Here is a 12,408-nt window from a genome sequence, read left to right as displayed (position 1 = left end):
CAGGGGCCAGGGTCTAGAGCAGTGATGGCGAACCTATGACACGTGTGTCAGAGGTGACACGCAAACTCATTTTTTTGGTTGATTTTTCTTTATTAAATGGCATTTAAATATATAAAATAAATATCAAAAATATAAGTCTTTGTTTTACTATGGTTGCAAATATCAAAAAATTTCTATATGTGACACGGCACCAGAGTTAAGTTAGGGTTTTTCAAAATGCTGACACTCCGAGCTCAAAAGGTTCGCCATCACTGGTCTAGAATGAAGGTATCAGGAGGGCTGATTCCTTCCTGGGGCCTCAGAGGAAGAATCGATTCCATGCCTCTCTTCCTGGCTTGTCGTGCTGGCTGATAATCCTTGCCATTCCTTGGCTTGTAGATGCATCATTCAGTCTCTGCCTCCATTGTCACTCTGTCCTCTCTGTGTGACTGTGTCTTCACGTTGTCTTCTGTTTGTGTATGCATCTCTTCAGCTCTTCTTATGAGGGTTTCATTTATATTGGATTTGGAGCCCACCAGATAATCCAGGATTATCTCCTCCTCTCAAAATCTTTAACTACATTTTCAAAGACCCTTTTTCCAAGTACAGAAACATTTACAATTCAAGGGGTTAAGAGGTTTGATATCTTTCTGGGGACCACTATTCAGTCTATTAAACTAAGCATTTTCTTCTCAGTCCTCTAGGAAAATACTGGTATGTTCGTATTTCAAATTATTGTCACTATTTTTATTATTTTATAGAAAACTCTGACCTCTATTTCTTTTATTTTCTACAGTTGGTCCTGAGAAAAGGGTACCAGCAATGCCTGGATCGCCTGTGGAAGTGAAGATACAGTCAAGATCCTCACCTCCCACCATGCCACCCCTCCCACCAATAAATCCTGGAGGACCCAGGCCAATGTCATTTACTCCTACAGCATGTGAGAACTCTTAATTACTTTAGTTTATAATGCAGAGTGACATTTGTATCTATGTGACTGACTCCCAGTAAGCCTTCTGCATATACCATTCACAAGATTTCCAAAATGACTATTAAAAGAGATATATATCAGAAACGTATATCTGGTTATTTCTTTTATAAATTGCTTTTCCCCTCTGAGAATAGTACTTAGCTAATTTGGGCATTTGGAAATTTAGTAGTCCCAATATTTTTTTCATACTCTTTGTCTGGGAAGTAGGTATTTTAAATTCTTGAGTTCTAAAATAATGAATTAAAGTTATATTGATTTATAGGAATTAAAGTAAGATTCATAAAGTTATTGAATTATTTCTGAAAGTTTTCCAGGACTGTCATGCTAAGTCTCTTTATAAAAAAGAGAATATTGTATTAGTTTGCTAGGGCTGTCATAACAAAATACTACAGACTAGGTAGCTTAAACAACAGAAATTTATTTTTTAAAAGTTCTCGAGGATAGAAGTCCAAGATCAAGATGTCAGCAGGTTTGATTTTTTTCCCCCCTGAGACCTCTGTCCTTAGCTTGCAAAAGTTGCCTCCTTGCTATATTCTCCCATGTCCTTGCCTCTGTGCCAACTCATTCATGTTGTCTCTTTCTCTTCTTAAGGACAACAGTCATAATGGACCAGGGACTACCCATATGACCTTAATTAACCTTTAAAAGTCCTATCTCCAAATATAGTCACATTCTGAGTTACTGAGGGGTTAGAACTTCAACATGGGAATTTGTGGGGGACACAATTCAGCTAATAAGAATTATATTAGCCAATAAATCTGAAGCATTCAACTTAAGTAGTCATCAAGGAAATGCAAACTAAAACCTAGTGCAATACCCTGTACACCCACAAGAATGTTCAAAGTGGAAAGGATTGTCAAGTGTTGGTGAGTATGTGTGGAGCAACCTGAACACTCATACATTGTTTAAGTATGAGGAAATTGTTTGGCAGTATCTTCTAAAGCTGAATTTCCACAAATTTTATAACTCAGCAAATTCAGTCCTACATACATATTTAAAAAACAAAACAAAAAGCCCTCAATTTAAAATCTAAAATCTAGAGAGAGATACACACACATCTAGATTTTAATTTGTGTTCTGCTTTTCCATACCCATGCTACATCCAGTTCACATTGAGCCTTACAGACATTTGGCCTCATATAGCAGAAAATGTCTATTTGGGTAGTACCCATCCATATCAAATTAGAGCAATGTACTAGGTGCTATATGCATTTTCTTATTTAAACACCATTACACAAGCTTGCACACTATTTTTGCTTAAACATTTATGTTTTCTATGTAAATTATTTTTAACAATAAGAGAAGGAAGTCTAAGAGGTACAGCTTTAATAGAAGCTTTAATTTTTATTTTCTCAAACATTTGAAATTGAGTGAGTGGTAACTGCAGCAGTCTGAGCCAGAGTGAAAGAAATTAATTTTGATATATTTTTTTTCTTAAATTATGTTTTCTGTCTCAAAGTTATACACCGTAGATATAAGAACTATCTTGAAATAAAACAGATTTAAACCCAAGCTACCATTCAGATTTCAAGATACAGGTGGAGATATGTATATATAAATTTGGTCCTTTTTACCTCCATATTTGACTACTTGGGGGGTGGACATGTTTTATTTCAGAAAATGTAATCATAAGCTTTCACTAAAGAGGCCATGAAAAAGCTTGTCTGGGCATCAGAGTGGCTAAAAGCACAATAATGTATTATTCTAATGGGCTGCTTCAAAAGAGGGCAGCTCTCCAGTGGCAGTTGACTTTTCTGTGAACACAAAGAAATGGCGGACCATTGCAACTAATTTTCAGGATTGCTAAGGCTGAGTGTTGAGCTTTCTTTCCAGTGGCTCTAGTGATCTTTTTAATGAAAGACTTAGAAGAGAAAGCACCCTTTTTTGTCTTAGCCTGTTAGTCTTTTAAGCAGTGAGTCATATTCAGCAGAATTTTCCTGAACACTTAATATTACTAGCTAATGAACAAAGCTAAAGTATATACAGTATACACAGCTTACAAAACTTAGCTAATTTTAGTATACATGGATATGTAAGAATATTCATCAAGAAGTATACAATAGCCCAACTGGTGTAGCTCAGTGATTGAGTGTTGACCTATGAACCAGGATGTCAGGGTTCGATTCCCGATCAGGGCACATGCCCAGATTGTGGGCTCTCTCCCCAGTAGGGGGCATGCAGGAGGCAGCCAATCAAGATTCTCTCTCATCATTGATGTTTCTATCTCTCTCCTTTCCTCTCTGAAATCAATAAAAAATATTTTTTAAAAGTGTGCTATATATTAAGGCAATGCAAATAAGTATAATTTGGTAATTAACATAATGGAAGCATGTGTAGCACAGAGAAGAATTACTAAATCTACCTTAAGGCAGAGGCTCAAGGAATCCTTAATACAGGTGTCATTTAAGCTATACTGGATGAAGAAGAGTTTACAGATCAAATTTAAATAAAGGTCACTCAAGAAGTAGGAATAGAGTTGGTCAAACACTATGACTGGCTTGGAGGAAGAAGGGAAGTGAGAGATTTTTCATGATTAACAAGTTGACATTAGGCAAAATATAAGTAAATGACAGTTTTCTAAGTGAGGTAAAGGTTAAATGATTATGTTCTTTAAGTTTGGCTTAAGTCTTAACTTAAATTGTTATGTTTTTAGACACAGCTTTATATTCTTAGATTGGGTATGAGTAAGTGAAAATATATTGACTCCTAGACATTAGGTAATTTTAAAAATTTCACTCTTTAATGAAAAAGGAGATTTTTACTTAATGCTGTTAAGAATTTAGCTCTAGGATTGTGTACCAAATTAAAACTAGCAAAATATGGCTAAGAATAATGGGAAAATAGAAAAACTGCAACTAGTCACATGTATTATAATTTAAGCCAAAATGTAGAATGGGAGTGTCCTGTGTGGTGTCTAGAAAAATACTTTATTGAATGAGTATTTGGAAGTGTTAATCTAGCACTGTCAAAGCAGAGAAAAACTGACTCTGGTGGGCATGAATATTCTGAATAGCCAAGATATATATACCTTACTATAGGAATAAGTCATTAAACCTATAGCCTAGAAAAAACACTTTTTCACAGTAACGACTGTTTTCTGGTGTGTCTTGTTCACATGCTATATTCTAATAGACTGCCTTAGTTTCTTTGGGACCCTAAGATTGAGGAGATGTGACATAAATGATGAACACAAGTGTCCATTCATTGGAAATGTATTCTTCCAAACTTATCTCATCCAGTACTATTGCAGGAAGTCTTAAAACTACCTACGCTTGCCCATGGCACCTGTAGAGCTAGATGTCCTCTGTGCTCTAGTAGCACTTTACTCTTCTGTTTTAACACCTTCTATGTTACTCTGTTATTATTTTTTTACCTGACAGTATGTCTTAATCTTGTTGAGTAGAAACAGTGTTTTGTGTACTCTTAACATATGCTTTACAAAATTGAAGTGAATAAATGAAGGAGAATGCAAACAAGAAGAACGTATCAAAGATTCTTGTGTTTTTCATTGAGTCTTTCATTTTGGCTTTCTTTTAGTAAGCAATGGCACCAACCATTCTCCTCCTACGCTGAATGGTGCCCCATCACCACCACAAAGATTCAGCAATGGTCCTGCCTCTTCCACGTCATCTGCACTAACAAATCAACAATTGCCAGCCACCTGTGGTGCTCGGCAGCTCAGCAAGTTAAAACGCTTTCTCACCACTCTACAACAGTTTGGCAATGACATCTCACCTGAGATTGGGGAGAAGGTTCGGACACTTGTTCTAGCACTGGTGGTAAGTACAGCATCACTGTCAACAGTTCCCTGAGTATATAGCTCAAAACTGAAGCCAGCAGAGAAGTTGTACATATTTCTGCTCACTCCCAATCCTGTAGCAATGTGGTAAAATCTACAAACTAGATTAGTTATTAATATAACTTGTGTAAAATTGTTGATTTGTGCATTTCAATCATGTATAAAAATGTTTTTCAAGCCTGGCCGGTGTGGCTCAGTGGTTGAGCATTAACCAATGAACCAGAAGGTCACGGTTCAGTTCCCTGTCAGGGCACATGCATGGGTTGTGGGCTCTATCCACAGTAGGAGGTATGCAGAAAGCAGCCAATCAATGGTTCTCATTGTTGTTTCTATCCCTCTCTCCCTCTCTCTTCCTCTCTCTAAAATCAATAAAAACATATTTTTAAAAAAAGGTTATCAAAGAAACAAATCTATAATGTTTACCTAATAGTCTTATGCTGTTGATTTAATTCCATTAAGAAACTTTGAATATGCCTTAAAACTGAGTTTTAACAAGCCACTGAGGTTCAACCAAATTAACGACAGGCTACTTAATATATTTGGTGCCTAGTGCATTGTTTCCAAGCCAGAGAAAAAGGAAAAGTATCGAGCTTAATTTTCAGAAGAATAATTTGTGAAATTATAAGTTTCATAATTTAAACAAATAGTACCAAATAATATTAAATAAGTGTTCTATAGCTCCTCATGAAAATACAGTTTCTTTGGAGTTTTTGAGGTACACACAATTTTTCTTTCTAGACTAAGTGTGGTGACCCCATGGTAAAAGGGAGTGATTTTCTGACAGTGACAGCTGGGTAGGGCTTGACTCTCAGTGTCGATAAGGGAAGTTCTGCCAGTTCCCAAAGTTTGTAAATTGAATTCTTCAAGATTTCTTTCCAGTGAAAGTACCCCATGCTCCTGCATGTTACCCTCTATAGGTGGTAAAGATGAACCACAGTATTAAACTTTCATGTTGCACTTTTCAGAGTGTAATCAGGGATTCTCTCAGACTGTTAGAAATTCCAAGAGATAAAAATTATTTTCATAATCATACTAAGATGTTACTTGCCTTTTCACTCTTATTCTCTCGTGAGTGTATGATGGAATTTTCTAGAGGTTGCTTGATACAAGATGTTGCAACAGATTAAATGCAGAAGCATCTTGAAGAACCCAGCTGTCTTTTATTAAGCTAGATATAAAAGAGATTTGCAAAACTGTAACAATTGTGCCATTCTTCTCACTACATTTTTTTTGAAAATATAGCTATTTTAAATGGATTAATAACATTTTTCAAATTCTGTCTTAATTTCTAAGAGAGTTGATAATTGATCGACGTAACCCAAATAAATTGGAGGGATTCTGAGAATACGAAGTTTAAGAACTGCTACCTTAAATGATTCTTGGTCAAGTATGGGTAAAAACAACTTTCATACAAGGCAAAGGCAGTAAATGATTAATCATTTAAGATTCAATCGCTGTTGTTTAATATAGCTGTAGGTTGTTTATTTTCATTGCTGTGTGTTTTATTGTAAGAGTATGCCACAATTTATACTTTTTATACCCCTTGTACTGAGGTTCACTGGAAGAATTCCCAGGACCTAGCACAGAGTCATGCTTACAACTAAGATATATTACAGAGGCATAGTAAGGATACCCAGCTGGATCATAAGGGAGAAAGACACAGTTGGAATCTGCAGGAATCCATGTGCGGACTTCCTGTGATTGGTCACACAGAACTCACTCTTACCCAGCAATGAAAATTCAGCAACATGTATGCCAAGTTTCTGCCCAGCGACGCGTATTAGAGATTCAGTGCCCAAGGATTTTACTGTGGTCTGGACACATAGGCATTCTTTGCCTAGCACTTAGCAAATTCCAGACTCCCAGAAGGAGACCATTGTTAAGCATAAACCAACTTGATTGCAAACATAGTCCAGGCACAGGGAACCACCCTCATCAATTAGGGCAAGTTTTTTGTTTTGAAAAAATAAAAGTGTTTATTGGTCAAATGTTACAGTACTATGGAAGAAATCTTACTGGATCTAGACTAATAAAGTTGACCTTAAATGTCAAAAAGAGTTTGAACAAAATTGGAAGCAAAGCAGACACAGAATATTATGACAGTTCCAGCAACAAATTACTTTAAGTAGAGGCTATGCTTAAAGATTATTTCAGTAGTAAAAGAAAAAATAACAGACCTCATTTGCTCCCTCCAAAAGAAACCCCAAAACATGCATCTTTTTCTAGCTCTGAAAGTATAAATAGTAATCGTCTCTTTTAAATGGCCATGCTTTGGTTAACTTTTTATTTTCCTTTTTTTAAAAAAAATTCTTTATTGTTTAAAGTATTACATATGTCTCCTTTTCCCCACATTCAATTCTCCCCAGCCACTCACACCCTCCCGCCCCCTAGTGTCTGTGTCCATTGGTAAAGCTTATATGCATGCATACAAGTCCTTTGGTTGATCTCTTACCCCACCCTCCCCTGCCTTCCTTCTGAGATTTGACAGCTTGATGATTCTCTGTCTCTGGCTCTATTTTTGTTCATCAGTTTATGTTGTTGATTATATTCTACAAATGAGTGAGATCACGTGATATTTGTCTTTCTCCAACTGGCTTATTTAGCTTAGCATAATGCTGTCCAGGTCCATCCATGCTGTTGCAAATGTAAGAGTTCCTTTTTAGCAGCAGCATAGTATTCCATTGTGTAGATGTACCACAGTTTTCTAATCCACTCATCTGCTGATGGGCACTTAGGCTGTTTCCAAATCTTAGGTATTGTAAATTGTGCTGCTATAAACATAGGGGTACATATATCCTTTCTGATTGGTGTTTCTGATTTCTTGGGATATATTCCTAGAAGTGGGATTACTGGGTCAAATGGGAGTTCCATTTTTAATTTTTTGAGGAAACTCCATACTGTTTTTCACAGTGGCTACACCAGTCTGCATTCCCACCAGCAGTGCATGAGGTTTCCTCTTTTTCTACATCCTTACCAGCACTTGTGGTTTGTTAATTTGTTGATGATAGCCATTCTGACAGGTGTGAGATGGTACCTCATTGTCGTTTTGATTTGCATCCCTCAGATGATTAGTGACTTAGAGCATGTTTTCATATGTCTCTTGGCCTTTTGTATGTCCATTTATTTTTCATTTTTAAAAAGAGCTGGTATTATTAGGAGGTGGTAAAATACACATAAAATTTACCACCTTAAAGTATATAATTCAGTGGTATAAATATATTCATTGCTATATAACTATCATTACTGTCTACCTCTTATCTTGCAAAACTGAAACTCCATGCCATTAAACAATAATTCCTCATTCCTTCCTACCCCCAGCTCCTGTCAACCACCATTCTACTTGACTAATCTGGGTACCTCATATAAGTGGAATCATACAGTATTTGTCTTTTTATGGCTGGCTTATTTCACTTTGCATAATGTCCTCAAAGTTCATCTATCTTGTAGCTTGTGTCAGAATTTTCGACCTTTTTATAAAACACTAAATAATATTCCATTGTGTGTATATATACCACAATTTGTTTATTCATTTATCTGTTAGAAGATACTTGAAGTGCTTCCACCTTTTTGGTTAGGGTAAGTTTTATATCAGTGTAGGAAACTGTTTATCAGCCAAGTTTATAGATAGCAGCCAATGGCTCAATATTGCAGGATTTTCTAAGGTTACTCGTTTTGAATCTGCTATGTTAACGCTTTTTTGTATAGGGGCTATTACAAATAATGTTACCATAAGCATTGCACCAGACAATGGAATTAGAATTTAGTAGGGAATGAATATATGCAAATTTAGTATATAAGGCCAAATGTTTTTCTCAAATGTTATACCAATTTATACTCTAACATACTGGTGTTTTCATTAAACTCAGTGTCTTAGTCTGTTATAATAGAATTCTGTACACTGAGTGATTTAGAAACAATACTTATCTCACACAATTCTGGAGGCAGGTAAGTCCATGATCAAGGTTCTGGCAGATTCAGCGTCTGGTGAGAGCCCATTTCCTGGTTCATAGATGGCTGTCTTCTCACTGTGTCCTTTTACAGAAGGGGCAAGAGAGTTCTTAGGGCTTCTTTTTATAATGACACGAATGACCTCCCAAAGGTCCCACCTCCAAATACCAGCACATTGGGGATTAGGTTTTAACCGTATGAATTTTGAAGGGTCACAAACATTCAGTCTATAGCAGTTGGTATTAATACTATATATTTGGGGAAGGTGCAGGAAAAAAGGTTTGTAATACCCATTTATTATTTAAAAAACACTCAGCAAATCAGTTGTAGCAGGAACTTCTTTAATCTGATGACTGATTATATATATATATATATACACACATATACACACACACACACACACACACACACACACACACACACAAAACACCTATAAGCAAATCTCATGTTTTATGGTGAAATTTTAAGTGCTTTCCTTATGATATTAGGAGCCAGATAAGGATGTTTTCTCTATTTAGTAATCCCGAACATTCTAGCCTAGCAAATAAGATATAAGGATTGGAGTAAGAGAAATAAAACTGCCATTATTCATAGATTAAATAATTACCTTATGTGTGTTGCATTTGAAATTACCACTTAGTTCTTTTTCTTTTAGTTTTGCTACCAGCTTGTCAAAAATATGTTCTAATTTGGAAGAAAATGGACATCTTTAGATTGTTAGGTTTCTCTATTTAAGAAAGCCTTATAAGTCTTTTATTTAAGAAAACAATAATAAAAATATTAGCAGCCATATGTGAATGGAATAGTTGTTCCATGTGGAGGAGACTTCATTAGCTAAGTCAGAAAAGGCCGTGCAATTAGGTATCTGGAGTTTAGTTTACTTATGTTTCTGGTGTGTAAGGTAAAATGGTAGTAGTCCCTAACTATACCAAGGAGCAAACATGGGCATTTTTCACTGCAAGGTAAAGGAAAATGTTCTGTATTCCACCTACTTACTTGGAGAATACACATTTCTGGAGGTTGGCAATGTTCCAGATACTTTAAGCTAGGCAGTTCCTTTGACCAGTTTCTCTCCTTGAAATTCATCCTAACAAAATAATAATCTGCATTAAGATAATCTGTTCATTATTTATGATGACTAAAATTTAAACCAGCTAAATGTTTTATAAAAGCCTAAGTTACAATATATCAGATTAATGGAATATTATGTAGTTATTAAATATCAAGTCTGATTCAGAGGCACAATAGAAAGGTATACTTCCTATTCCTCCTTACAGCAAAAAATCTTAGACTTTATGTATAGAACAAAAATGAGACTGAAAGATGGAGCAAAGGCCAAAGACTGATGACCTTGGGACCCAAGGAAGTACATAGCAGTGAGTTTCCTAGGTTTTACGTTTTCATCATATATCCTAGAGTATGGTTGGAAGAAGCTAGTAACCTCCAAGATACAATAGAAAATCACATGTTCAGTTACCAGGACCATCCATACTGAAACGAAAAAAGATAACCAATGGACAACAACTAAGCTGACACAGATGTTGGAATTATATGGCAAGAATTTTAAAGCAGCCATCATAAAAATGCTTCAATTAGCAATTAACAACACAAATGGGGGGGAAAAGAGGTCTCCATGAAAAAATAGAAGATATAGACCTGGGCCGTATGTTTCAGTGGTTAGAGATTCAGCCTGCATACCAAAGGGTCACTGGCAGATTCATTGTCTGGTGAAAGCTCATTTCCTGGTCAGTGGTTAGAATGGGGCCAGGTATTGAGCCTGTAACCCAGGTATGTGCCCTTGACTGGAGCTCTAGCTGGACATTGGGTTGGAAGAATGCTTTTAAGGTGAACCTGCCCAGAAGTGGGACAGGTAAAATGTTTCTGATTCCAACATTTACAATCTAACCAGAGACAGGCTGCACATTAAGAGTCACTGCTTTGCTCCTGACAGCCAAGCCTCACACACTCTACAGGACCCCATAGAAGAGTTTTCATTCCATCTTAAAGACTCTGGTGAATGTCTCCCTCAGAACCACTCTGCTAGCCAGCGGTCCGGCCAGGATTTGAACTCAGAGCTCTAACATCAAAGCCTGCTGTCTTACCTACTCTACTAACACATCCAAATCAAAAAGTAAAAAAAGAAAATTATATCAGGTAAATTTTTTAAAATTCACCATTTGGTACAAGAGGGACCCTGTATCCACTTCACTTGGTCCCTACACCAAGTGTCCAGCTGGGTAAATAACTACCCATCAAAGAGTCCCCAGTGGAGGAGCTGGGGCCCTTAGATCAGCCTGGCACCTCACCACCCCTGTTGTAAGAGATGGAATCTTGAAACATCATGATGGATGAAAGGAAAATGGAAATGGAAAGAATAGAGATATAAAGGAACGCAATAGACTTTTTCCTTCTCCTCTTGAGTTTTCTAAATTATATATTGTGGTTGAAGCAAAAATTATAGCATTGTCTAATATGGTTGTCAGTACATATGAGGGAAATATTTAATTAAGACAATCTATAATAATAAAAGCGTATTATGCTAATTAGACCAGAGATCCTTCAAGACGACCTTCCAGATGAAGCTGGAGGGAAGGCCAGGTCCCGGGTGCCAGAAGGAAGCCAGTGCCAGCAGCCGGGGGGAAGGAAGGCCGCCTCTTGCACGACCTTCATGCATCTGGCCTCTAGTTATATTATAAACCCAAGAGGATCAAGGTAGATAAGGTTTATATACTTTGGTATTCTGATTGCAGTGGTGATTACATGAATGCAATAAAATGGCCTGGAACTATACACACATTTTACCAATGTTAGTTCCCGAGTTTTGATATTGCACTTTAGCTATATAAAGTATAACCATTGGGGGACCCTGGATGCAGGATGCATAGGAACCTACCTATCTATTCTATTTTCACAACTTCTGTGATTATTATCATCTCAATTTTAAAAGAATAAAAAATTTTGTTTGGTCATCTATCTATACCCATTGTCTTCTATGACTACTATAGGTGTTGCCCTTGCAATCCATAGACCGGATCCCCTAACATTGTGCCTTTTTGCATTCTCTTTGTTACAAGCATTTTCCCAAGGTTGCAGCTTCACTTCTTCAGATGACATGTCTGTAATCCTTCCTTGTCTATGTACCAGCAGTGTCGTCGGGTACTTCAGTCATAATGTAATGAATAACTTACTTACATGTTTTTCTACTAGACCAGCAATTTTCAATTGTGCCACAAAAATTTTTAAGACATGCAGTACCTGACTAGTCGGGGTCACCGACCTCTTGTCCCTTTAGATTGTCAAATTAAAAAAAATGACAACAGCCCTAACCGGTTTGGCTCAGTGGATAGAGCGGACTAAAGGGTCCCAGTAGGAGGTGTGCAGGAGGCAGCTGATCGATGTTTCTCTCTTATCGATGTTTCTGACTCTATCCCTCTCCCTTCCTCTCTGTAAAAAATCAATAAAATATATTTTTTTAAAAATAAGAAATAAGGAGAAACTAAGACGGCGGCATAGGGAAACACCGAAATTGCTGCCTCCTACAACAACTTCAAAACACAATAAAAGGACAGAACGGACATCATCCAGAACTTACAGGAGGGCTGGCAGAGTGGAAATTCTACAGCTAGAAGGAAAGAGAAAAGGACATTGAGGGTCAGGAGCTGCGGACGTAAAGTGCAAAGGTACGGAGGCT

At 36.9% G+C, this 12,408-nt stretch overlaps 1 protein-coding gene across 2 annotated transcripts in view; it reads left to right on the top strand.

The window, feature by feature from the left end:
• The first annotated feature begins 778 nt into the window (after positions 1-778).
• The window catches only part of CBFA2T2 (core-binding factor, runt domain, alpha subunit 2; translocated to, 2), a 39,966-nt gene continuing 28,336 nt past the window's right edge, over positions 779-12,408 (top strand). For both annotated transcript variants that reach the window (XM_006764596.2, XM_006764595.2), the window contains exons 1-2: positions 779-919; positions 4,508-4,749. In XM_006764596.2, the coding sequence (XP_006764659.1) occupies positions 802-919; positions 4,508-4,749 (360 nt within the window). In that variant the 5' untranslated portion in view covers positions 779-801. The remainder of the gene's footprint in view (positions 920-4,507; positions 4,750-12,408) is intronic.

Source organism: Myotis davidii, unplaced genomic scaffold (genome assembly GCF_000327345.1).
Source record: "Myotis davidii unplaced genomic scaffold, ASM32734v1 scaffold38, whole genome shotgun sequence".
NCBI lineage: Eukaryota > Metazoa > Chordata > Mammalia > Chiroptera > Vespertilionidae > Myotis > Myotis davidii.
Note: the sequence above shows the minus strand (reverse complement) of the source record. Positions and strands in the feature narration are given on the sequence as shown.